The following is a 27,775-nucleotide window of genomic DNA, read 5'->3' as shown; positions in this document are numbered from 1 at the left end:
TTCAACAGCCTGAGAGTTACAATTTATTAATTGAAAACGTTCATTAATAAAACCGCAAATTTATTAGTGCGCTTGGACTAAAACCTGTGCTAGCTTTCTCACTCTCTTCATGTGTTTTAGAGTGAGAGGGCATATAATAAAGACATTTTAGTCCAGGCTGTTATGGCAAAAATCTGAATGTATTCAACAGCCTGAGAGTTACAATTTATTAATTGAAAACGTTCATTAATAAAACCGCAAATTTATTAGTGCGCTTGGACTAAAACCTGTGCTAGCTTTCTCACTCTCTTCATGTGTTTTAGAGTGAGAGGGCATATAATAAAGACATTTTAGTCCAGGCTGTTATGGCAAAAATCTGAATGTATTCAACAGCCTGAGAGTTACAATTTATTAATTGAAAACGTTCATTAATAAAACCGCAAATTTATTAGTGCGCTTGGACTAAAACCTGTGCTAGCTTTCTCACTCTCTTCATGTGTTTTAGAGTGGGAGGGCATATAATAAAGGCATCTTAGTCCAGGCTGTTATGGCATAAATCTGAATATATTCAACAGCCTGAGAGTTACAATTTATTAATTGAAAACGTTCATTAATGAAACCGCAAATTTATTAGTGCACTTGGACTAAAACCTGTGCTAGGTTTCTCACTCTGTGCACGTGTTTTAGAGTGAGAGGGCATATAATAAAGGCATTTTAGTCCAGGCTGTTATGGCAAAAATCTGAATGTATTCAACAGCCTGAGAGTTACAATTTATTAATTGAAAACGTTTATTAATGAAACCGCAAATTTATTAGTGCGCTTGGACTAAAACCTGTGCTAGGTTTCTCACTCTTTGCATGTGTTTTAGAGTGAGAGGGCATATAATAAAGACATCTTAGTCCAGGCTGTTATGGCAAAAATCTGAATGTATTCAACAGCCTGAAAGTTACAATTTCATTAAAAGACCTCCAAAATTTGGGCTTTTTCATTTTTTGGATATACCCCCCCTGTATCGAATTTTTTCACCAAAAACTGATTTTTTTCGAAATTGAACTAACTATACCGACGGATTCCTTGTATCACCTACATCACGAAAACACCGGGTATAAGGGGATTCGAGCAGAACTAAGGGAATGAGAGCACTTTGAATATTCGGAAAAACTCATTTTTCGACCTCCTTCAAAAATGCGATATCTCAGCTAATATTAGAGCTACGACCTTGCGGATGGTCTCGTTGGATTCAGAATAAAAAAACTAAGACAGAACCGTTGAAATTTTTTAGATAGTCCCAACAGAAGCCGAGATATCGACCTCCAAAGATTAAGACTTTTCATCGAAGTTAACCGAAAGTTCCACCAATTTTACACAATCTTTCACCAATTAAATTAAAAAAAAAAAAACTCTATACATACCCAATGATTGCTTTTCAAATATTACGTCAGATTGCACTTAAAACCCTCGTACAAAAAATAAACCGTGTCGCCATCTATGGACGCTAAAGTAACACGAAAATAAACGACGTCCAAGGGTGTCATCCTACCGACTGCGCCTTTTGCGATTTTTCCGTACGCTGAATGCCAAATGGCCAAAAAAGGATCGGATATCACCACTTTACTATTACCCCCTTCCCCCCCGCAATTTCGCTTATCGGCTTAAAATGGCACTTATGCTATGATGATTTATTGCAAGTTTTCTTAAAACTTACCTTATCTAACTGTGTTTTTTTTTTGTTTTGTTTATTTAATGCTATTGGGTAAACATTCGTAGTTTTCTAGTAATTAATTACGAGTAGTAGAAAGGCATTAAACAATATTATCGGCCCACTTGAACCAACGTTGACAAGTTGCGATTTTTTTTTTCTTGTTAACTTGTTGCGCAACTTATCGGTTTGGCAGACGTGACGCGTTAAAGCGCAATTAAGATAAGGCTCCTATAATTAAGACTTAAGTTGCCTTAAGTCATCTCAGATTCCTGGTATCTTGTTTTTTCTTAAGGCAACTTATTAGAAATTACGTCACATGTGCCCCATTTATTACTATATGCTTTGCATGCCATACTGTTGAGGTATATGGGTTTGATAATAATTGGACTTTCAGAGGGTCTGGAAGGCCATTTTGGATAGGCCATTTTGGCAGTCATGTAAATAGTCATATGTGAAAACTGTCTTTCACTGGGTTAAGTGGTTTTTGCTCTACGTCCTTGAAAGGTCCCAAAAGAGGCAAAGTAAGTGATTTCTTAGAACTGTTAAATCCGTACGATTAATTAAAGAATTCTTTATACACGGATTTGTTACTAGGCGTCAAAAAAAACAGTTTTGGCATAACGTTGGTAGTGAGTCAGGAAAACTTATAAATAATAGAGATAATATATCATAAAAGGGTTCGTATGTCTTTTATCTCGCAGATAATAAGTACCTTGTGCAATAAATAAATATAAGCAAGAGATTGGAGGGAGTACAGTCAGTAGTTTCCACCTATTGTAGTGTTAATTGAGCATCACTAATAAGTACCCGTGGTGGTGGCAAAATGTTACTGATCGGGTGTGTCTTGGCCGTATTGGCCCTAGTAGCAGAAAGTAAGCCACCATTTTGTTTTTTTTACTGATTTTTTTTAAAGAAATATTAGAAGTGAAATTCTAAGATATTTGATGGGTCATATGACGTATTTTGGACCACCAGTCTTTGAGATATGAGCAATCAAAGATGGCTCCATTCGAGGTCGTAGGGCCAAAACTAATTCACCTAGCAAAGCACCGTTTTCACTTTTCTGTATTAACTTTGTCAAATCTACTTATTCACGTCAGTTTGGAGGCCCTCAAGCAGGGTGCCAAAGTTACCCTTCCTGTCAAATATGTCAAAAAAAAATTTTTTTTATGTCATTTTATTGGTTTTAAAAAGTTAAATTTGAAAGTGAAAGCCGTTTCTCTCTGTCTTCAGTAGTTTTTGCCCTAGAGCCTCTGAAAATCAAAAAAAAATAATTTTTCAAATCCTTATATCTGGAAAACCCTTTGATCGAAATTAATATTTTCTTATTAGATCCACTGGTCTCTTATAATGCGAATTCGTTGGATTAGAACTATAAGTATCTCGTAGCTCGTTTCTTGTGGATTTATTTTGTAGAGAGAGAGAGAGAAACTTAAAAAGAAGAAGAAAAAAAAATGGCCGTTCCCTTAAAAACGTGTTTGTACGATTAATTACCGATTTTAATTGTCACGTGACACAATATTTCAAAAATTAGTTAAAAATCAATAATTATTTCCTAAGTAAACCCCAGATATCAAATTTCATTCAAATCGGGCGAGTAACAAAAAAGTTTAAAAATTCCACATATAATAATAATTCATATTAAGTCCCGATTAGATTTTTTTTTCTTCATTAGGACCCACTGTGTTGTAATTTTTGTCTAGCAAAATTCCTTGTATAGACCACTGTGTCGCCTGAATATTATAATAATACACGATAAGTTTGTCGAATTATCACGGCTTAAAGAAGACGATCTGGTAAAAGATATGCATATATTCGGATTCTTCAGAGTCTCTTGAATAAGTCCATATCAATTTCAGGAAGTTCTGAGCTATTTCAAGCATTTTATCAATGAAATTAGGCGGCAAGTCCGAGCCGATTCGTCCACTGTGACGCCATGTTGTCAAGACCGCCGCCATTAAAATCGTGCATAAACGTCAAAATCGACCATTTTCAAACAATGTTTTAGGGTATAAAAAAAGGTTTTTGCCTTATGATTTGTACATGGAAAAATAGTACAAAGCCTTAGGAACAGATTAACATCAATTCTGGACCGATTCCAATTAGTTTTAGTAGTTTAATTTCGATTATAAAAAGGGTCTTTTTTCGCCGTTTTCGTTGCCATGGCGACGCGACCATAGGCTTGTTGACACAGACCTTGTCCCTATACTTTTACATTGGGTGCTGGACCGCTTAGTTATTGCACCATGAGGGCTCCTACCGGTGCGTGTTGACGGTAAGACTGCCTCGTTGTAGCGGCTTATTTTTTGGGGTAAATAACAGCGTTTTGCGAAAAAACGGTTGCATTTAAAGAAAAACGGTTTTCAATGAATTACAGCCAAATAGTTTCCGGTTGTCTCAGGAAAAAAATGGTTTTCATAGGTGTTATAGGTATGCCGGTATTAAGGGTCAAAGCCAAAAAAAGGTGTAGAGCAAAAACTACTCTACCTAAACGGTTGCAAATTATGTCAAAAATTAAGATTTAAAAAACTATTAAAATGCTGAAAGTTTGAATCCTTTAGGTGCCGCCAATCAAAAGTTATTAAGAAAAGTAGGAAAAATCGGTCAAAAAAAGGCTCAAAAAGGGGTTCACATTTGTCAACACAGCTCACCCCGTATAATACTTAGCGACATGACTAATACCTCTAATTAATCCTAAAGAGTTAGGCTTTCCAATGATATAAACAAAAACATTTTGAAAACATTTTCTCAAGTACAAAAAAAATCATTTCTCTAAAAATTCGAAGAAAAAAATTTTTTTTACGTTTAACCTCGTTTATCTCGGAAGGAATTTTTTTTTGCAAAAAAATAGTCTTAACAAAAAAGATAGCTACGTTTACGTAGAAGAGCGCCGTTTTGACCGCATCATCGGAAACGTTGCCGTTTAGGCCCCATAACCGGTTAAGTCCGCGAGGTACCGCGCAAAAAGTTCAAATTTCATTCACAGAAAAATCCCACTTCTAGAGGGTTTATCTTGGGGAGCAACCCTTTCATAGAGGCCTTTGACGTCATTGAGTTTCAGAAAATTCGGCCTAGTCAGTTTTTCATAAAACACTTTAGATTCTACGTGAAATTCTAAAAAATTTGATGGGTCACATGACGTAATTTAAACGAACAGTTTTCGAGATATGAGCAATCGTCCGCTCGTTTCTTGTAGATTTATTTTGTAGAGAGAGAGAAAGAGAGAGAGAGAAACTTAAAAAGAAGAAGAAGAAGAAAAAATGGCCGTTCCCTTAAAAACGTGTTTCTGCGATTAATTACTGATTTTTCTGTCTCGGTTAATAAATGTTAATTAAGGTTCTGGTGTGTTACTAATTGTGACCGCCAAATACCAAATCGGACTAATAGGAAATTTTTTTTGATAGTCACGTGCCCTTAAGACTTAATATTTCAAAAATTTGTTAAGAATCAGTAATTATTTCCTAAATAAACCCCAGATGTCAAATTTCATTCAAATCGGGCAAGTAACAAAAAAGTTAAAAAATTCCACATATAATAATAATTCATATTAAATCCCGATTTGATTTTTTTTTTATCATTAGGACCCACTGTGTTGTAATTTTTGTCTAGCGAAATGCCTTGTATAGACCACTGTGTCGTCTGAATATTATAATAATACACGGTAAGTTTGTCGAATTATCACGGCTTAAAGAAGACGATTTGGTAAAAGATAGGCATATATTCGGATTCTCCAGAGTCTCTTGAATAATTCCATACCAATTTCAGAAAGTTTTGAGCTATTTTAAGCATTTTATCAATGAAATTAGGAAGCAAGTCCGAGCCGATTCATCCACTGTGACGCCATGTTGTCAAGACCGCCGCCATTAAAATCGTGCATAGACGTCAAAATCGACCATTTTCAAACAATGTTTTAGGGTATAAAAAAAGGTTTTTACCTTATGATTTGTACATGGAAAAATAGTAGAAAGCCTTAGGAACAGAATAACATCAATTCTGGACCGATTCCAATTGGTTTTAGTAGTTAAATTTCGATTATAAAAAGGGTCTTTTTTCGCCGTTTTCGTTGCCATGGCGACGCGACCATAGGCTTGTTGACACAGACCTTGTCCCTATACTTTTACATTGGGTGCTGGACCGCTTAGTTATTGCACCATGAGGGCTCCTACCGGGGGTTGACGGTAAGACTGCCTCGTTGTAGCGGCTTATTTTTTGGGGTAAATAACAGCGTTTTGCGAAAAAACGGTAGTATTTAAAGCAAAACGGTTTTCAATTAATTACAGCCAGATAGTTTCCGGTTGTCTCAGGAAAAAAATGGTTTTCATAGGTGTCATAGGTATGCCAGTATTAAGGATCAAAGACAAAAAAAGGTGTAGAGCAAAAATTACTCTACCTAGACAATTGCAAATTATGTCAAAAATTAAGAATTAAAATACTATTAAAATGCTGAAAGTTTGAATCCTCTAGGTGCCGCCAATAAAAAGTTATTAAGAAAAGTAGAAAAAATCGGTCACAAAAAGGCTAAAAAAGGGGTTCACATTTGTTAACACAGCTCACCCTGTATAATACTTAGCGACATGAGTAATACCTCTAATTAATCCTAAAGAGTTAGGCTTTCCAATGATATAAACAAAAATATTTAAAAACATTTTTTCAAGTACAAAAAAAATCATTTCTCTAAAAATTCGAAAAAAAAAATTTTTTTTACGTTTAACCTCGTTTATCTTGGGAGGAGCTTTTTTTGCAAAAAAATAGTTTTAACAAAAAAGATAGCTACGTTTACGTAGAAGAGCGCCGTTTTGACCGCATCATCGGAAACGTTGCCGTTTAGGCCCCATAACCGGTTAAGTCCGCGAGGTACCGCGCAAAAAATTCAAACAGAACCAGGGAGTCCTCATTTGCAAAAGATTCCTGAAAATCTGATTAAAAGGCCGTATTTATTTACTTTGATATGTACGTAACCAATACATGTCTTATCATTATTACTTATGTAAATAGAGTTTGAAGGCCTTCCGGGAAAGTTATATAATTTTAATATGTCAAATATGTCCAAAAAAATTAATGTCATTTGATTGATATTAAATAGTTAAAATTGAGGGTGCAAACCGTTTCTCTGTGTCTTCAGCAGTTACGGCTCCAGAACCTTTGAAAGCCAAAAAACTCATTTTTTTTAAAACTCTTATATCTCGAAAACCGCTTGATCAAAGTATGGCATGTGACACATCAAACTTTATAGAATTCTACGTAGATTTCAAAAATGTATATATATATATGATGGTCAAAAATATTTTTTTTTTAGGTGAAGCATACAGTTGTCCGACATGCTACAAATCCGCTTGCTTAGCCGACAACGTCCCCACGTTAAAATGCACAAGAACCGCCACCGTACTACCCCTGGGTGAAATTACAATTAATTTAAGCGGGAATACTGAATACGGCTGCTTGGAACTCGAGTATATTGAAGGTCAGTAATATTTTCTAATTCTTTTCACGTTATTTGGCAACCATGCACGTACTCGTGTGACGTGGATAACATACGGATTTTTTTCAATTTCAGATGGCGAGCAGCAATGGCTTAAACAGTGTGTAACGAGTAATGAGGAAGGCGATCTTTGTGAAACCCTTAAAAAGGAATTAGATGTTACATTCTGTAATGTGGTTAAGCAATCTGACAACACTGGAAAGCTGAGAAAAGCTCTTTCTTCTGGAAATAACAATTCCCCTTCCGACAATAGCTCTTTCCATTCCGACAAAAGCACTTCCCCTTCCGAAAAAAGCACTTCCCCTTCTGATGTTAGCACTTCCCCTTCCGAAAAAAGCACTTCCCCTTCCGACACAAGCACTTCCCCTTCCGACAAAAGCACTTCCCCTTCCGAAAAAAGCACTTCTCCTTCTGATGTTAGCACTTCCCCTTCCGAAAAAAGCACTTCCCCTTCCGACACAAGCACTTCCCCTTCCGACAAAAGCACTTCCCCTTCCGAAAAAAGCACTTCCCCTTCTGATGTTAGCACTTCCCCTTCCGACAAAAGCACTTCCCCTTCCGACAAAAGCACTTCCCCTTCCGAAAAAAGCACTTCCCCTTCTGATGTTAGCACTTCCCCTTCCGAAAAAAGCACTTCCCCTTCCGACACAAGCACTTCCCCTTCCGACAAAAGCACTTCCCCTTCCGAAAAAAGCACTTCCCCTTCTGATGTTAGCACTTCCCCTTCCGACAAAAGCACTTCCCCTTCCGACAAAAGCACTTCCCCTTCCGACACAAGCACTTCCCCTTCTGATAACAGCACTTCCCCTTCCGACAAAAGCACTTCCCCTTCCGACAAAAGCACTTCCCCTTCCGACACAAGCACTTCCCCTTCTGATAACAGCACTTCCCCTTCTGATGTTACCACTTCCCCTTCCGAAAAAAGCACTTCCCCTTCCGACAAAAGCACTTCCCCTTCCGACAAAAGCACTTCCCCTTCCGACAAAAGCACTTCCCCTTCCGACAAAAGCACTTCCCCTTCCGACAAAAGCACTTCCCCTTCCGACAAAAGCACTTCCCCTTCCGACAAAAGCACTTCCCCTTCCGACACAAGCACTTCCCCTTCTGATAACAGCACTCCCTCTTCTAATCCTTCCAGTGAACCTACGAACCCCACAAACCCAACCAAGTCTCCAACCTCAGAACAGCCGGAAACAACCACGGCCGCATCCAATAAATTACCAATTCAATCCTTCGTTACTGTGGTAGCCTTCGTGACTGCCTTAACAGTTATTTTATATTAGTAATTACTACCAATAAAATCGTTATTTAACATTAAAGTCTCTTTTCATTCTCCCTCTGTGACGTCATACGACAAGTTGAACGCCTCGTTACACGCTCCGCGTATCGCACGAACGCGTCGTGAAAAAAACGCTGAAGGTTCCGGTTCTTGCGACACTTAAACGCTAATAACTTTTGTTCTATGGCGAATTTCGTTTTCCGGTTTTCGCTGTTTTATTTGAGAAGGTTGAGGCTACGTTAGGGTGAATTTTTTTGGCCACGCCCTCCCTCGAAAGGGTGGGCGTGGCAAGAAACCGTTTTTGTCGCGGAAACAGTCGGTGCAGCCGTTTGTGGAAAACTGACCGGGCCGAATTTTCTGAAACTCAATGACGTCAGAGGCCTCTATGAAAGGCTGCTCCTAAAGCGAGCTTTTTAAGATAGAGCCTCTAGAAGTGGGATTTTTTGGTGAATGAAATTTGAAGTTGTTGCGCGGTACCTTGCGGACTTGACCGGTTATGGGGCCTGAACGGCAAGGTTTCCGATGATGCGGTTAAAACAGCGCTTTTCTACGTAAATGTAGCTAACTTTTTTGTTAAGACTATTTTTTACAAAAACAAACTCCTTCTGAGATAAACGAGGATAAAAGTAATTTTTTTTTTTGAAAAAAAAATAAAGTGAATTTTTAGAGAAATGATTTTTTTTGTACTTGAGAAAATTTTTTAAAATTTTTTTGTTTATATCATTTGAAAGCCTAACTCTTTAGGCTCAAATAGAGGTATTACTCATGGCGCTAGGTATTATACAGTGCGAGCTGTGTTAACAAATATAAACCCCTTTTTTGAGCCGATTTTTTCAATTTTTCTTAATAACTTTTTATTGGCGGCACCTAAGAGATTCAAACTTTCAGCATTTTAATAGTTTTCTAAAACATAATTTTTGGCATAATTTGCAACCGTCTATGTAAAGTAGTTTTTGCTCTACACCTTTTTTTGTCTTTGACCCTTAATACCGGCATACCTATAACACCTATGAAAACCATTTTTTTCCTGAGACAACCGGAAACTATCTGGCTGTAATTCATTGAAAACCGTTTTCATTTAAATGCAACCGTTTTTTCGCAAAACGCTGTTATTTACCCCAAAAAAATAAGCCGCTACAACGAGGCAGTCTTACCGTCAACACGCACCGGTAGGAGCCCTCATGGTGCAATAACTAAGTGGTCCAGCATCCAATGTAAAAGTATAGGGACAAGGTCCGTGTCAACAAACCTATGGTCGCGTCGCCATGGCAACGAAAACGGCGAAAAAAGGCCCTTTTTATAATTGGAATTTAACTACTGAAACCAATTGGAATCGGTCCAGAATTGATGTTAATCTGTTCCTAAGGCTTTATACTAATTTTCCATGTACAAATCATAAGGTAAAAACCTCTTTTTATACCCTAAAACATCGTCTGAAAATGGTCGATTTTGACGTCTACGCCCAATTTTAATGGCGGCGGTTTTGACAACATGGCGTCTAAATAGATGAATCGGCTCGGACTTGCTTCCTAATTTCGTTGATAAAATGCTTAAAATAGCTCGGAACTTCCTGAAATTGGTATGGAATTATTCAAAAGACTCTGCAGAATCCGAATATGTGCGTATCTTTTACCAAATCGTGTCCTTTTAGCCATGATAATTCGGACAGTTTTGACGTTTTAGAATTTACCGTGTATTATTATTATTATAATATTCATGCGGCACAGTGGTCTATACAAGGCATTTTGCTGGACAAAAATTACAACACAGTGGGTCCTAATGATAAAAAAAAAATCTAATCGGGATTTAATATGAATTATTATTTTATGTGAAATTTGATATCTGGGGTTTATTTAGGAAATAATTATTGATTTTAAACAATTTTTTGCCATTTGCGTATTATAATAAAATAGGAAGGTATCATTGAATATTGGTTATATTTATGCGCGTTACTTGAGAGCGGAGCGTATTATAACACCCAGAAATAAGTAAGTAATATTTAAATGAAATTTACGGACTAAAGTAGACTTGTTGCAGGTGGCGCCACCAGTAGTCTAACGATTCCTCTCCCGGTTGTATTTAAGTACCTATCTCCGGGAACCGGATCCATTGTTGCCAGGTGTGGCTTGATAAGAAATTGGCGGGAAATTTGAATTTATTTATTTTTTGTCAAGCTGGTTTTGGTAGTTTGGAGGGATTTTACTGTATGACTGCGACATATGTATTCAATTAAAACAAATATATAAAAACGATCTACTACGTCACATTGTTGTATACGTTAAACGCATTATACACTTCAAAATGTTTGCGACTTCAACGTATAAAATACAGGTTTCCATGTCCTTTTTATAAACGTCTTTAGATGGAAAAATAAAAAACTTATTGCATGGTAAACGTATATACGCCGAATATGATATACTAGAGGTCTACTAGACACTAGAGGTCAATAGACGAGAAGACGTCCAGAGCAGCTAGTTTAGATAAAACAGTGACGTGATTGGTTGAAATGTATACGAAGAAGAATAGACTTTATACGTATACTGTATACCATTTGGATACCACCTATTGCAGAAAAGTGTGTGTGTGTGCATGATATGATTGGTATAATAATCCGATCAGATTCGGTAGGGTCATGGTATGGTATACTGTATACCATTTATATACTAAATTTTCATTAACCTTTTGACTATTTATCTGAAAATCACGATAATCAGTTTAGTAAGGGACCCACAATGCAGCGCTTTTTAAGTCAAATCATTTATTAAAGATTAAGCTATTTATTGACCGTATGCCAAAAGCGGGTTATTATAAACATATAATATACGTGTAGTATAAAATACTGATATGATATATTATTTATACGCTAGAAATTCTATACTATGTAACGGTGCTGCTTGGCTAATTGAATCGTTTGACTACGATATAGTTTTGGCATAACGTTAATAGTGACTCAGGAAAACTTATAAATAATAGAGATAATAAATATATCGTAAAAGGGTTTGTATGTCTTTTATCTCGCATTTAACGAGTACCTTGTTCAATAATTAAATATAAAAAAGAAATAAGAGGGAATACAATCAGTTTTCCACTTATTGTTGCGCGTTAGTTGAGCAACACTTAAGTGCATTTGATGGTGGCAAAATGATACTGATTGGGTGTGTCTTGGCCATATTGGCCCTAGCTGAACAAAGTAAGCAACAATCTTTTTTCCTGCTTGTTTACTGATTTTTTTTAAGCAAATATAAGCAGAAAAATTCTTGTTTTGATATAAGGAACTAGGATATTTTGATGTTCGAGGTCGTAGAGTCAAAGGTGAATTAGTACCGAGCGAAATTCGGTTTTTAACTTTTCTAAATAAACTCTTTAAAATTCACATAATTATAGGAGTTTGATGTCAAGAATAGTGCCAAAAGTGTCAATTCCATAGATTTTACGAGCCTTAACAACTTTTGCTTGGAATTTAACTCTCTATTAATTAGGTTTTTTTCTATAACACATTTCTTGATTTTTCACTTTTTTCTTATCGTTCATTTTATGGTGTAAGTCGATAGGCATTTAAATTCCAAACAAAAAGTATTAAATATTGTATGCCTCTAAAGTCAAAAATAAGCGAGTTATTCAGGTTTAAAGCAAAGGGCGGCTAAGCGACTATAGTCTATTTTAAAAAGGTAGAGAGTAATTATTAGGTATGTAAAAGTGGTACAGGGTGACTGTCCAATAATGTATGCCACTTCCATGACACATTCACATAATAATAAAATTTATACTAAATATTACGAAAAAATCTAATCTTCAATGGGAAAATGTTCATAATTTCAGTTTTAATTCTTTTTTTCTGGAAAACTATTGGTTGGAGAAAAAAGTTTTTATCACAAAAGTTGTTTAGAATTTTAATGCGAATTAGATGCAGTAGAAAAATAATTTTAAGGTTCAAGAGTTTTCCGGAAAATTAGGAAAAACTTCCTAAAAGTTTTTCCTCTTTTTTTCGAAAACTATTGGGAATATGGAAAATATTTTTTTACCATTGTATTCGAAATCAAAAATGGAATAAATCGTAAAGAATGACTTTTTATGGTAAATCGAAAAATAAGGAAGTTATGGAAGATTTTTGAAAAATTGAAAAAATTTTTGGATGAAAAATTGGAAAAAAAAATATTTTGAGAAAATTGAAATTTTTTTTTGGAAATCGATAAATCACTTACAAAGTTTCAAAAAAGTCTTATAAATCTTTTTTGAAAAATATATCCAAAAAAAGTTATACTCAAATAAACCTTCCTGAAAAAATCCAAAGGGGTGCCCCTGGCAAAATGTTCATAATTTCGGTTTTTATTTTTTTTCTGGAAAACTATTGGTTGGAGAAAAAAATTGTTATAACAATACTTGTTTAGAATTTCAATGCGCATTAGATGCAGTTGAAAAATAATTTTTAGGTTCAAGAGTTTTCTGGAAAATTGGGAAAAACCTTTTAATAGTTTTTCCTCTTTTTTTCAAAAACTATTGGGAATATGGAAAATATTTTTTTACCATTGTATTCCAAATTACCAATAGAATAAATCGTAAAGAATGACTTTTTATCGTAAATCGAAAAATAAAGAAGATATGGAAGATTTTTGAAAAATTGAAAAAATTTTTGGATGAAAAATTGGAAAAAAAATTATTTTGAGAAAATTGAAATTTTTTTTTTGGAAATCGATAAATCACTTAAAAAGTTTCAAAAAAGTCTTATAAATCTTTTTTGAAAAATGTACCCGAAAAAAGTTATACTTATAAAAACCTTCCTGAAAAAATCCAAAGGGGTACCCCTGGAAAAATGTTCATAATTTCGGTTTTTATTTTTTCTCTGGAAAACAATTGGTTGGAGAAAAAAATTGTTATAACAATACTTGTTTAGAATTTCAATGCGCATTAGATGCAGTAGAAAAATAATTTTTAGGTTCAAGAGTTTTCTGGAAAATTGGGAAAAACCTTTTAATAGTTTTTCCTCTTTTTTTCAAAAACTATTGGGAATATGGAAAATATTTTTTTACCATTGTATTCCAAATTACCAATAGAATAAATCGTAAAGAATTACTTTTTGTCGTAAATCAAAAAATAAAGAAGTTATGGAAGATTTTTGAAAAATTGAAAAAATTTTTGGATGAAAAATTGGAAAAAAAATTATTTTGAGAAAATTGAAATTTTTTTTCCGGAAATCGATGAATTACTTTTAAAGTTTCAAAAAAGTCTTATAAATCTTTTTTGAAAAATATATCCAAAAGAAGTTATACTCAAATAAACCTTCCTGAAAAAATCCAAAGGGGTGCCCCTGGAAAAATGCTCATATTTTCGGTTTTTATTTTTTTTCTGGAAAACAATTGGTTGGAGAAAAAAATTGTTATAACAATACTTGTTTAGAATTTCAATGCGCATTAGATGCAGTAGAAAAATATTTTTAAAGTTCCAGAGTTTTCTGGAAAATTAGGAAAAACCTTCTAAAAGTTTTTCCTCTTTTTTTCGAAAACTATTGGGAATATGGAAAATATTTTTTTACCATTGTATTCCAAATTACCAATAGAATAAATCGTAAAGAATTACTTTTTGTCGTAAATCAAAAAATAAGGAAGTTATAGAAGATTTTTGAAAAATTGTAAAATTTTTAGATGAAAAATTAAAAAAAAAAATTTTTTGAGAAAATTGAATTTTTTTTTTGGAAATCGATAAATCACTTAAAAAGTTTTAAAAAAGTCTTATAAAGTTTTTTTGAAAAATATACCCAAAAAAAGTTATACTCATTAAAACCTTCCTGAAAAAATCCAAAGGGGTACCCCTGGAAAAATGTTCATATTTTCGGTTTTTATTTTTTTTTCTGGAAAACTATTGGTTGGAGAAAAAAATTGTTATAACAATACTTGTTTAGAATTTCAATGCGCATTAGATGCAGTAGAAAAATAATTTTAAGGTTCAAGAGTTTTCCGGAAAATTAGGAAAAACCTCCTAAAAGTTTTTCCTCTTTTTTTCGAAAACTATTGGGAATATGGAAAATATTTTTTTACCATTGTATTCCAAATTACCAATAGAATAAATCGTAAAGAATTACTTTTTGTCGTAAATCAAAAAATAAGGAAGTTATAGAAGATTTTTGAAAAATTGAAAAAATTTTTGGATGAAAAATTGGAAAAAAAATTATTTTGAGAAAATTGAAATTTTTTTTTGGAAATCGATAAATCACTTTAAAAGTTTCAAAAAAGTCTTATAAAGTTTTTTTGAAAAATGTACCCAAAAAAAGTTATACTCATAAAAACCTTCCTGAAAAAATCCAAAGGGGTACCCCTGGAAAAATGTTCATATTTTCGGTTTTTATTTTTTTTCTGGAAAACTATTGGTTGGAGAAAAAAATTGTTATAACAAGACTTGTTTAGAATTTCAATGCGCATTAGATGCAGTAGAAAAATATTTTTAAAGTTCAAGAGTTTTCCGGAAAATTAGGAAAAACCTCCTAAAAGTTTTTCCTCTTTTTTTCAAAAACTATTGGGAATATGGAAAATATTTTTTTACCATTGTATTCCAAATTACAAATAGAATAAATCGTAAAGAATTACTTTTTGTCGTAAATCAAAAAATAAAGAAGTTATGGAAGATTTTTGAAAAATTGAAAAAATGTTTGGATGAAAAATTGGAAAAAAAATTATTTTGAGAAAATTGAAATTTTTTTTTTAGAAATCGATAAATCACTTAAAAAGTTTCAAAAAAGTTTCATAAATCTTTTTTGAAAAATGTACCCGAAAAAAGTTATACTCAAATAAACCTTCCTGAAAAAATCCAAAGGGGTACCCCTGGAAAAATGTTCATATTTTCGGTTTTTATTTTTTTTCTGGAAAACTATTGGTTGGAGAAAAAAATTGTTATAACAATACTTGTTTAGAATTTCAATGCGCATTAGATGCAGTAGAAAAATATTTTTAAGGTTGAAAAGTTTTCCGGAAAATTAGGAAAAACCTCCTAAAAGTTTTTCCTCTTTTTTTCGAAAACTATTGGGAATATGGAAAATATTTTATTACCATTGTATTCCAAATTACTAATAGAATAAATCGTAAAGAATTACTTTTTGTTGTAAATCAAAAAATAAGGAAGTTATGGAAGATTCTTGAAAAATTGAAAAAATTTTTGAATGAAAAATTGGAAAAAAAAATTATTTTGAGAAAATTGAAATTTTTTTTTTGGAAATCGATAAATCAATTAAAAAGTTTCAAAAAAGTCTTATAAAGTTTTTTTCAAAAATGTACCCGAAAAAAGTTATACTCATTAAAACCTTCCTGAAAAAATCCAAAGGGGTACCCCTGGAAAAATGCTCATAATTTCGGTTTTTATTTTTTTTCTGGAAAACTATTGATTGGAGAAAAAAAATGTTATAACAACACTTGTTTAGAATTTCAATGCGCATTAGATGCAGTAGAAAAATAATTTTAAGGTTCAAGAGTTTTCTGGAAAATTGGGAAAAACCTCCTAAAAGTTTTTCCTCTTTTTTTCGAAAACTATTGGAAATATGGAAAATATTTTTTTACCATTGTATTCGAAATCAAAAATGGAATAAATCGTAAAGAATGACTTTTTATCGTAAATCGAAAAATAAGGAAGTTATGGAAGATTTTTGAAAAATTGTAAAAAAAAAAAAATTTTGAGAGAGTTCAAATTTTTTTTTGAAATCGATAAATCACTTACAATGCTTCAAAAAATTTAAAATTAATAGTGAAAACCGAATTCACATCCTTGTAGTACATAATGTATTCCTCCTGTAGCCCTTAACTTACTAACAATTGATGATTAATAATAACAAAATTTGTATTCAGTGATCGTTGAGATAGTTTTACATTTAACAATGCCCAATACAGAAATACCCATTTGATCTTAAACAAAGTAGTTTTGCGTCTAGAGCCTCTGAAAGTCAAAAATTCCCACTTTTTCAGATCGTTATGTCCCGAAAACCGTTTGATCAAAGTACGCATGCATGCATACATGTTACATTGCATATATATGAGGCATTATAATGAAAATAGGTGAAATTCTCTTAAAAGCTCAAAAATATTTTTTTTAAGGTGCAGCATACAGCTGTCCGACTTGCTACAAGTCCGCCTGTTTAACCGACAACGTCCCCCGGTTAAAATGCACAAGAACCGCCACCGTACTACCCCTGAGTGAAATTACAATTAATTTAACCGAGAATACGGAATACGGTTGCTTGGAACTCGAGTATATTGAAGGTCAGTAAGCTTTTCTAATACATTTAACGTTACCTGGCAACCATGCACCTTATCATGCTACAACATACGGATTTTTCAATTTTAGATGGCAAGCAACAACACCTTAAGCAGTGCGTAACGAGCAATGAGGAAGACGATCTTTGTGAGATTTTTAAAAAGAATTTAAATGTTACATTCTGTAATCTGGTTAAGCAATCTGGCAACCTTGTCATCAAAGATTATAATATTGCTACGGACGCTCCAAGTACAACCACAAGTCCTACGGACACTCCGAGTAAAACCACAAGTCCTACGGACACTCCGAGTAAAACCACAAGTCCTACGGACACTCCAACGACAACCACAAGTCCTACGGACACTCCGAGTAAAACCACAAGTCCTACGGACACTCCGAGTAAAACCACAAGTCCTACGGACACTCCGAGTAAAACCACAAGTCCTACGGACACTCCGAGTAAAACCACAAGTCCTACGGACACTCCAACGACAACCACAAGTCCTACGGACACTCCGAGTAAAACCACAAGTCCTACGGACACTCCGAGTAAAACCACAAGTCCTACGGACACTCCAACGACAACCACAAGTCCTACGGACACTCCGAGTAAAACCACAAGTACTACGGACACTCCGAGTAAAACCACAAGTCCTACGGACACTCCGAGTAAAACCACAAGTCCTACGGACACTCCGAGTAAAACCACAAGTTCTACGGACACTCCGAGTAAAACCACAAGTCCTACGGACACTCCAACGACAACCACAAGTCCTACGGACACTCCGAGTAAAACCACAAGTCCTACGGACACTCCAACGACAACCACAAGTCCTACGGACACTCCGAGTAAAACCACAAGTACTACGGACACTCCGAGTAAAACCACAAGTCCTACGGACACTCCGAGTAAAACCACAAGTCCTACGGACACTCCAACGACAACCACAAGTCCTACGGACACTCCAACGACAACCACAAGTCCTACGGACACTCCGAGTAAAACCACAAGTACTACGGACACTCCGAGTAAAACCACAAGTCCTACGGACACTCCGAGTAAAACCACAAGTCCTACGGACACTCCAACGACAACCACAAGTCCTACGGACACTCCAACGACAACCACAAGTCCTACGGACACTCCGAGTAAAACCACAAGTTCTACGGACACTCCGAGTAAAACCACAAGTCCTACGGACACTCCGAGTAAAACCACAAGTCCTACGGACACTCCAACGACAACCACAAGTCCTACGGACACTCCGAGTAAAACCACAAGTCCTACGGACACTCCGAGTAAAACCACAAGTCCTACGGACACTCCGAGTAAAACCACAAGTCCTACGGACACTCCAACGACAACCACAAGTCCTACGGACACTCCAACGACAACCACAAGTCCTACGGACACTCCGAGTAAAACCACAAGTCCTACGGACACTCCGAGTAAAACCACAAGTCCTACGGACACTCCGAGTAAAACCACAAGTCCTACGGACACTCCAACGACAACCACAAGTCCTACGGACACTCCAACGACAACCACAAGTCCTACGGACACTCCGAGTAAAACCACAAGTCCTACGGACACTCCGAGTAAAACCACAAGTTCTACGGACACTCCGAGTAAAACCACAAGTCCTACGGACACTCCGAGTAAAACCACAAGTCCTACGGACACTCCAACGACAACCACAAGTCCTACGGACACTCCGAGTAAAACCACAAGTTCTACGGACACTCCGAGTAAAACCACAAGTCCTACGGACACTCCGAGTAAAACCACAAGTCCTACGGACACTCCAACGACAACCACAAGTCCTACGGACACTCCGAGTAAAACCACAAGTCCTACGGACACTCCAACGACAACCACAAGTCCTACGGACACTCCGAGTAAAACCACAAGTCCTACGGACACTCCGAGTAAAACCACAAGTCCTACGGACACTCCAACGACAACCACAAGTCCTACGGACACTCCAACGACAACCACAAGTCCTACGGACACTCCAACGACAACCACAAGTCCTACGGACACTCCGAGTAAAACCACAAGTACTACGGACACTCCGAGTAAAACCACAAGTACTACGGACACTCCAACGACAACCACAAGTCCTACGGACACTCCAACGACAACCACAAGTCCTACGGACACTCCGAGTAAAACCACAAGTCCTACGGACACTCCGAGTAAAACCACAAGTCCTACGGACACTCCGAGTAAAACCACAAGTCCTACGGACACTCCGAGTAAAACCACAAGTACTACGGACACTCCGAGTAAAACCACAAGTCCTACGGACACTCCGAGTAAAACCACAAGTCCTACGGACACTCCGAGTAAAACCACAAGTCCTACGGACACTCCAACGACAACCACAAGTCCTACGGACACTCCGAGTACAACCACGAGTCCTACGGACACTCCGAGTACAACCACAAGTCCTACGAAGACATCAAGTACAACCACAAGTCCTACGAAGACATCAAGTACAACCACAATTCCTACGAAGACATCAAGTACAACCACAAGTCCTACGGACACTCCGAGTATAACCACAAGTCCTACGGACACTCCAACGACAGCCACAAGTCCTACGGACACTCCGAGTAAAACCACAAGTACTACGGACACTCCGAGTAAAACCACAAGTACTACGGACACTCCAACGACAACCACAAGTCCTACGGACACTCCGAGTAAAACCACAAGTACTACGGACACTCCGAGTAAAACCACAAGTACTACGGACACTCCAACGACAACCACAAGTCCTACGGACACTCCAACGACAACCACAAGTCCTACGGACACTCCGAGTTAAACCACAAGTCCTACGGACACTCCGAGTACAACCACGAGTCCTACGGACACTCCGAGTACAACCACAAGTCCTACGAAGACATCAAGTACAACCACAAGTCCTACGAAGACATCAAGTACAACCACAATTCCTACGAAGACATCAAGTACAACCACAAGTCCTACGGACACTCCGAGTATAACCACAAGTCCTACGGACACTCCAACGACAACCACAAGTCCTACGGACACTCCGAGTTAAACCACAAGTCCTACGGACACTCCAACGACAACCACAAGTCCTACGGACACTCCAACGACAACCACAAGTCCTACGGACACTCCGAGTTAAACCACAAGTCCTACGGACACTCCGAGTACAACCACGAGTCCTACGGACACTCCGAGTACAACCACAAGTCCTACGAAGACATCAAGTACAACCACAAGTCCTACGAAGACACCAAGTACAACCACAAGTCCTACGGACACTCCGAGTACAACCACGAGTCCTACGGACACTCCGAGAACAACCACAAGTCCTACGGACACTCCAACGACAACCACAAGTCCTACGGACACTCCAACGACAACCACAAGTTCTACGGACACTCCGAGTTAAACCACAAGTCCTACGGACACTCCGAGTACAACCACGAGTCCTACGGACACTCCGAGTACAACCACAAGTCCTACGAAGACATCAAGTACAACCACAAGTCCTACGAAGACACCAAGTACAACCACAAGTCCTACGGACACTCCGAGTACAACCACGAGTCCTACGGACACTCCGAGAACAACCACAAGTCCTACGGACACTCCGAGTACAACCACGAGTCCTACGGACACTCCGAGAACAACCACAAGTCCTACGGACACTCCAACGACAACCACAAGTCCTACGGACACTCCGAGTTAAACCACAAGTCCTACGGACACTCCGAGTACAACCACGAGTCCTACGGACACTCCGAGAACAACCACAAGTCCTACGGACACTCCAACGACAACCACAAGTCCTACGGACACTCCGAGTTAAACCACAAGTCCTACGGACACTCCGAGTACAACCACGAGTCCTACGGACACTCCGAGAACAACCACAAGTCCTACGGACACTCCGAGTACAACCACGAGTCCTACGGACACTCCGAGAACAACCACAAGTCCTACGGACACTCCAACGACAACCACAAGTCCTACGGACACTCCGAGTTAAACCACAAGTCCTACGGACACTCCGAGTACAACCACGAGTCCTACGGACACTCCGAGAACAACCACAAGTCCTACGGACACTCCAACGACAACCACAAGTCCTACGGACACTCCGAGTTAAACCACAAGTCCTACGGACACTCCGAGTACAACCACGAGTCCTACGGACACTCCGAGAACAACCACAAGTCCTACGGACACTCCAACGACAACCACAAGTCCTACGGACACTCCAACGACAACCACAAGTCCTACGGACACTCCGAGTAAAACCACAAGTACTACGGACACTCCGAGTAAAACCACAAGTCCTACGGACACTCCAACGACAACCACAAGTCCTACGGACACTCCGAGTAAAACCACAAGTCCTACGGACACTCCGAGTAAAACCACAAGTCCTACGGACACTCCAACGACAACCACAAGTCCTACGGACACTCCAACGACAACCACAAGTCCTACGGACACTCCGAGTAAAACCACAAGTACTACGGACACTCCAACGACAACCACAAGTCCTACGGACACTCCAACGACAACCACAAGTCCTACGGACACTCCAACGACAACCACAAGTCCTACGGACACTCCAACGACAACCACAAGTCCTACGGACACTCCAACGACAACCACAAGTCCTACGGACACTCCGAGTAAAACCACAAGTACTACGGACACTCCGAGTAAAACCACAAGTCCTACGGACACTCCGAGTAAAACCACAAGTCCTACGGACACTCCAACGACAACCACAAGTCCTACGGACACTCCGAGTAAAACCACAAGTACTACGGACACTCCAACGACAACCACAAGTCCTACGGACACTCCGAGTAAAACCACAAGTCCTACGGACACTCCGAGTAATACCACAAGTCCTACGGACACTCCGAGTAAAACCACAAGTCCTACGGACACTCCGAGTAAAACCACAAGTCCTACGGACACTCCAACGACAACCACAAGTCCTACGGACACTCCAACGACAACCACAAGTCCTACGGACACTCCGAGTAAAACCACAAGTACTACGGACACTCCGAGTAAAACCACAAGTCCTACGGACACTCCGAGTAAAACCACAAGTCCTACGGACACTCCAACGACAACCACAAGTCCTACGGACACTCCAACGACAACCACAAGTCCTACGGACACTCCGAGTAAAACCACAAGTCCTACGGACACTCCGAGTAAAACCACAAGTCCTACGGACACTCCAACGACAACCACAAGTCCTACGGACACTCCAACGACAACCACAAGTCCTACGGACACTCCGAGTAAAACCACAAGTACTACGGACACTCCGAGTAAAACCACAAGTACTACGGACACTCCAACGACAACCACAAGTCCTACGGACACTCCAACGACAACCACAAGTCCTACGGACACTCCGAGTAAAACCACAAGTCCTACGGACACTCCGAGTAAAACCACAAGTCCTACGGACACTCCGAGTGAAACCACAAGTACTACGGACACTCCGAGTAAAACCACAAGTCCTACGGACACTCCGAGTAAAACCACAAGTCCTACGGACACTCCGAGTAAAACCACAAGTCCTACGGACACTCCAACGACAGCCACAAGTCCTACGGACACTCCGAGTAAAACCACAAGTACTACGGACACTCCGAGTAAAACCACAAGTACTACGGACACTCCAACGACAACCACAAGTCCTACGGACACTCCGAGTAAAACCACAAGTACTACGGACACTCCGAGTAAAACCACAAGTACTACGGACACTCCAACGACAACCACAAGTCCTACGGACACTCCAACGACAACCACAAGTCCTACGGACACTCCGAGTAAAACCACAAGTCCTACGGACACTCCGAGTAAAACCACAAGTCCTACGGACACTCCAACGACAACCACAAGTCCTACGGACACTCCAACGACAACCACAAGTCCTACGGACACTCCGAGTAAAACCACAAGTACTACGGACACTCCAACGACAACCACAAGTCCTACGGACACTCCAACGACAACCACAAGTCCTACGGACACTCCAACGACAACCACAAGTCCTACGGACACTCCGAGTAAAACCACAAGTACTACGGACACTCCAACGACAACCACAAGTCCTACGGACACTCCGAGTAAAACCACAAGTCCTACGGACACTCCGAGTAAAACCACAAGTCCTACGGACACTCCAACGACAACCACAAGTCCTACGGACACTCCAACGACAACCACAAGTCCTACGGACACTCCGAGTAAAACCACAAGTACTACGGACACTCCAACGACAACCACAAGTCCTACGGACACTCCAACGACAACCACAAGTCCTACGGACACTCCAACGACAACCACAAGTCCTACGGACACTCCGAGTAAAACCACAAGTACTACGGACACTCCGAGTAAAACCACAAGTCCTACGGACACTCCAACGACAACCACAAGTCCTACGGACACTCCGAGTAAAACCACAAGTCCTACGGACACTCCGAGTAAAACCACAAGTCCTACGGACACTCCAACGACAACCACAAGTCCTACGGACACTCCAACGACAACCACAAGTCCTACGGACACTCCGAGTAAAACCACAAGTACTACGGACACTCCAACGACAACCACAAGTCCTACGGACACTCCAACGACAACCACAAGTCCTACGGACACTCCAACGACAACCACAAGTCCTACGGACACTCCGAGTAAAACCACAAGTACTACGGACACTCCAACGACAACCACAAGTCCTACGGACACTCCAACGACAACCACAAGTCCTACGGACACTCCAACGACAACCACAAGTCCTACGGACACTCCGAGTAAAACCACAAGTACTACGGACACTCCGAGTAAAACCACAAGTCCTACGGACACTCCGAGTAAAACCACAAGTCCTACGGACACTCCAACGACAACCACAAGTCCTACGGACACTCCGAGTAAAACCACAAGTACTACGGACACTCCAACGACAACCACAAGTCCTACGGACACTCCGAGTAAAACCACAAGTCCTACGGACACTCCGAGTAATACCACAAGTCCTACGGACACTCCGAGTAAAACCACAAGTCCTACGGACACTCCGAGTAAAACCACAAGTCCTACGGACACTCCAACGACAACCACAAGTCCTACGGACACTCCAACGACAACCACAAGTCCTACGGACACTCCGAGTAAAACCACAAGTACTACGGACACTCCGAGTAAAACCACAAGTCCTACGGACACTCCAACGACAACCACAAGTCCTACGGACACTCCAACGACAACCACAAGTCCTACGGACACTCCGAGTAAAACCACAAGTCCTACGGACACTCCAACGACAACCACAAGTCCTACGGACACTCCAACGACAACCACAAGTCCTACGGACACTCCGAGTAAAACCACAAGTCCTACGGACACTCCGAGTAAAACCACAAGTCCTACGGACACTCCAACGACAACCACAAGTCCTACGGACACTCCAACGACAACCACAAGTCCTACGGACACTCCGAGTAAAACCACAAGTACTACGGACACTCCGAGTAAAACCACAAGTACTACGGACACTCCAACGACAACCACAAGTCCTACGGACACTCCAACGACAACCACAAGTCCTACGGACACTCCGAGTAAAACCACAAGTCCTACGGACACTCCGAGTAAAACCACAAGTCCTACGGACACTCCGAGTGAAACCACAAGTACTACGGACACTCCGAGTAAAACCACAAGTCCTACGGACACTCCGAGTAAAACCACAAGTCCTACGGACACTCCGAGTAAAACCACAAGTCCTACGGACACTCCAACGACAGCCACAAGTCCTACGGACACTCCGAGTAAAACCACAAGTACTACGGACACTCCGAGTAAAACCACAAGTACTACGGACACTCCAACGACAACCACAAGTCCTACGGACACTCCGAGTAAAACCACAAGTACTACGGACACTCCGAGTAAAACCACAAGTACTACGGACACTCCAACGACAACCACAAGTCCTACGGACACTCCAACGACAACCACAAGTCCCACAACCACGAGTCCTACGGACACTCCGAGTACAACCACAAGTCCTACGAAGACATCAAGTACAACCACAAGTCCTACGAAGACACCAAGTACAACCACAAGTCCTACGGACACTCCAACGACAACCACAAGTCCTACGGACACTCCAACGACAACCACAAGTCCTACGGACACTCCGAGTAAAACCACAAGTACTACGGACACTCCAACGACAACCACAAGTCCTACGGACACTCCAACGACAACCACAAGTCCTACGGACACTCCAACGACAACCACAAGTCCTACGGACACTCCGAGTAAAACCACAAGTACTACGGACACTCCGAGTAAAACCACAAGTCCTACGGACACTCCAACGACAACCACAAGTCCTACGGACACTCCGAGTAAAACCACAAGTCCTACGGACACTCCGAGTAAAACCACAAGTCCTACGGACACTCCAACGACAACCACAAGTCCTACGGACACTCCAACGACAACCACAAGTCCTACGGACACTCCGAGTAAAACCACAAGTACTACGGACACTCCAACGACAACCACAAGTCCTACGGACACTCCAACGACAACCACAAGTCCTACGGACACTCCAACGACAACCACAAGTCCTACGGACACTCCGAGTAAAACCACAAGTACTACGGACACTCCAACGACAACCACAAGTCCTACGGACACTCCAACGACAACCACAAGTCCTACGGACACTCCAACGACAACCACAAGTCCTACGGACACTCCGAGTAAAACCACAAGTACTACGGACACTCCGAGTAAAACCACAAGTCCTACGGACACTCCGAGTAAAACCACAAGTCCTACGGACACTCCGAGTAATACCACAAGTCCTACGGACACTCCGAGTAAAACCACAAGTCCTACGGACACTCCGAGTAAAACCACAAGTCCTACGGACACTCCAACGACAACCACAAGTCCTACGGACACTCCAACGACAACCACAAGTCCTACGGACACTCCGAGTAAAACCACAAGTACTACGGACACTCCGAGTAAAACCACAAGTCCTACGGACACTCCAACGACAACCACAAGTCCTACGGACACTCCAACGACAACCACAAGTCCTACGGACACTCCGAGTAAAACCACAAGTCCTACGGACACTCCAACGACAACCACAAGTCCTACGGACACTCCAACGACAACCACAAGTCCTACGGACACTCCGAGTAAAACCACAAGTCCTACGGACACTCCGAGTAAAACCACAAGTCCTACGGACACTCCAACGACAACCACAAGTCCTACGGACACTCCAACGACAACCACAAGTCCTACGGACACTCCGAGTAAAACCACAAGTACTACGGACACTCCGAGTAAAACCACAAGTACTACGGACACTCCAACGACAACCACAAGTCCTACGGACACTCCAACGACAACCACAAGTCCTACGGACACTCCGAGTAAAACCACAAGTCCTACGGACACTCCGAGTAAAACCACAAGTCCTACGGACACTCCGAGTGAAACCACAAGTACTACGGACACTCCGAGTAAAACCACAAGTCCTACGGACACTCCGAGTAAAACCACAAGTCCTACGGACACTCCGAGTAAAACCACAAGTCCTACGGACACTCCAACGACAGCCACAAGTCCTACGGACACTCCGAGTAAAACCACAAGTACTACGGACACTCCGAGTAAAACCACAAGTACTACGGACACTCCAACGACAACCACAAGTCCTACGGACACTCCGAGTAAAACCACAAGTACTACGGACACTCCGAGTAAAACCACAAGTACTACGGACACTCCAACGACAACCACAAGTCCTACGGACACTCCAACGACAACCACAAGTCCCACAACCACGAGTCCTACGGACACTCCGAGTACAACCACAAGTCCTACGAAGACATCAAGTACAACCACAAGTCCTACGAAGACACCAAGTACAACCACAAGTCCTACGGACACTCCGAGTACAACCACGAGTCCTACGGACACTCCGAGAACAACCACAAGTCCTACGGACACTCCGAGTTAAACCACAAGTCCTACGGACACTCCGAGAACAACCACAAGTCCTACGGACACTCCGAGTACAACCACGAGTCCTACGGACACTCCGAGTACAACCACGAGTCCTACGGACACTCCGAGAACAACCACGAGTCCTACGGACACTCCGAGAACAACCACAAGTCCTACGGACACTCCGAGTTAAACCACAAGTCCTACGGACACTCCGAGAACAACCACAAGTCCTACGGACACTCCGAGTACAACCACGAGTCCTACGGACACTCCGAGTACAACCACGAGTCCTACGGACACTCCGAGAACAACCACGAGTCCTACGGACACTCCGAGAACAACCACAAGTCCTACGGACACTCCGAGTACAACCACGAGTCCTACGGACACTCCGAGTACAACCACGAGTCCTACGGACACTCCGAGAACAACCACAAGTCCTACGGACACTCCGAGAACAACCACGAGTCCTACGGACACTCCGAGTACAACCACGAGTCCTACGGACACTCCGAGTACAACCACGAGTCCTACGGACACTCCGAGTACAACCACGAGTCCTACGGACACTCCGAGTTAAACCACAAGTCCTACGGACACTCCGAGAACAACCACGAGTCCTACGGACACTCCGAGTACAACCACGAGTCCTACGGACACTCCGAGTACAACCACGAGTCCTACGGACACTCCGAGAACAACCACAAGTCCTACGGACACTCCGAGTTAAACCACGAGTCCTACGGACACTCCGAGTACAACCACGAGTCCTACGGACACTCCGAGAACAACCACGAGTCCTACGGACACTCCGAGAACAACCACAAGTCCTACGGACACTCCGAGTACAACCACAAGTCCTACGGACACTCCGAGTTAAACCACGAGTCCTACGGACACTCCGAGTACAACCACGAGTCCTACGGACACTCCGAGTACAACCACGAGTCCTACGGACACTCCGAGTACAACCACGAGTCCTACGGACACTCCGAGAACAACCACAAGTCCTACGGACA

The 27,775-nt window shown here is 40.5% G+C and overlaps 2 protein-coding genes across 6 annotated transcripts; both read left to right on the top strand.

The window, feature by feature from the left end:
* Positions 1-2,386: 2,386 nt before the first annotated feature.
* LOC126746742 (DNA-directed RNA polymerase II subunit RPB1-like) lies at positions 2,387-8,480 on the top strand. Of its 5 annotated transcripts, none has more exons than XM_050455074.1 (4): positions 2,387-2,554; positions 6,979-7,143; positions 7,237-7,414; positions 8,066-8,480. In XM_050455074.1, the coding sequence occupies exons 1-4, from the start codon at positions 2,506-2,508 to the stop codon at positions 8,442-8,444; spliced, it is 771 nt and encodes a 256-aa protein (XP_050311031.1). In that variant the 5' UTR covers positions 2,387-2,505; the 3' UTR covers positions 8,445-8,480. The 5 variants fall into 5 exon arrangements, with proteins under 5 accessions (XP_050311031.1, XP_050311035.1, XP_050311034.1 ...); XM_050455078.1 differs by having other exon boundaries at positions 7,237-7,450; positions 8,165-8,480; XM_050455077.1 differs by having other exon boundaries at positions 7,237-7,450; positions 8,144-8,480.
* Positions 8,481-11,464: 2,984 nt separating this feature from the next.
* Positions 11,465-27,336, top strand: LOC126747081 (mucin-2-like). The gene is made up of 4 exons (XM_050455575.1): positions 11,465-11,630; positions 16,513-16,677; positions 16,763-17,963; positions 27,195-27,336. Exons 1-4 carry the CDS (start codon positions 11,582-11,584, stop codon positions 27,334-27,336), a joined length of 1,557 nt encoding a protein of 518 aa, XP_050311532.1. The 5' UTR covers positions 11,465-11,581.
* The last annotated feature ends 439 nt before the right edge of the window (positions 27,337-27,775 follow it).

Source organism: Anthonomus grandis, chromosome 18 (genome assembly GCF_022605725.1).
Source record: "Anthonomus grandis grandis chromosome 18, icAntGran1.3, whole genome shotgun sequence".
Lineage (NCBI taxonomy): Eukaryota > Metazoa > Arthropoda > Insecta > Coleoptera > Curculionidae > Anthonomus > Anthonomus grandis.
The sequence above is the reverse complement of the archived record's forward strand: the minus strand, read 5'-3'. Positions and strand labels throughout refer to the sequence as shown.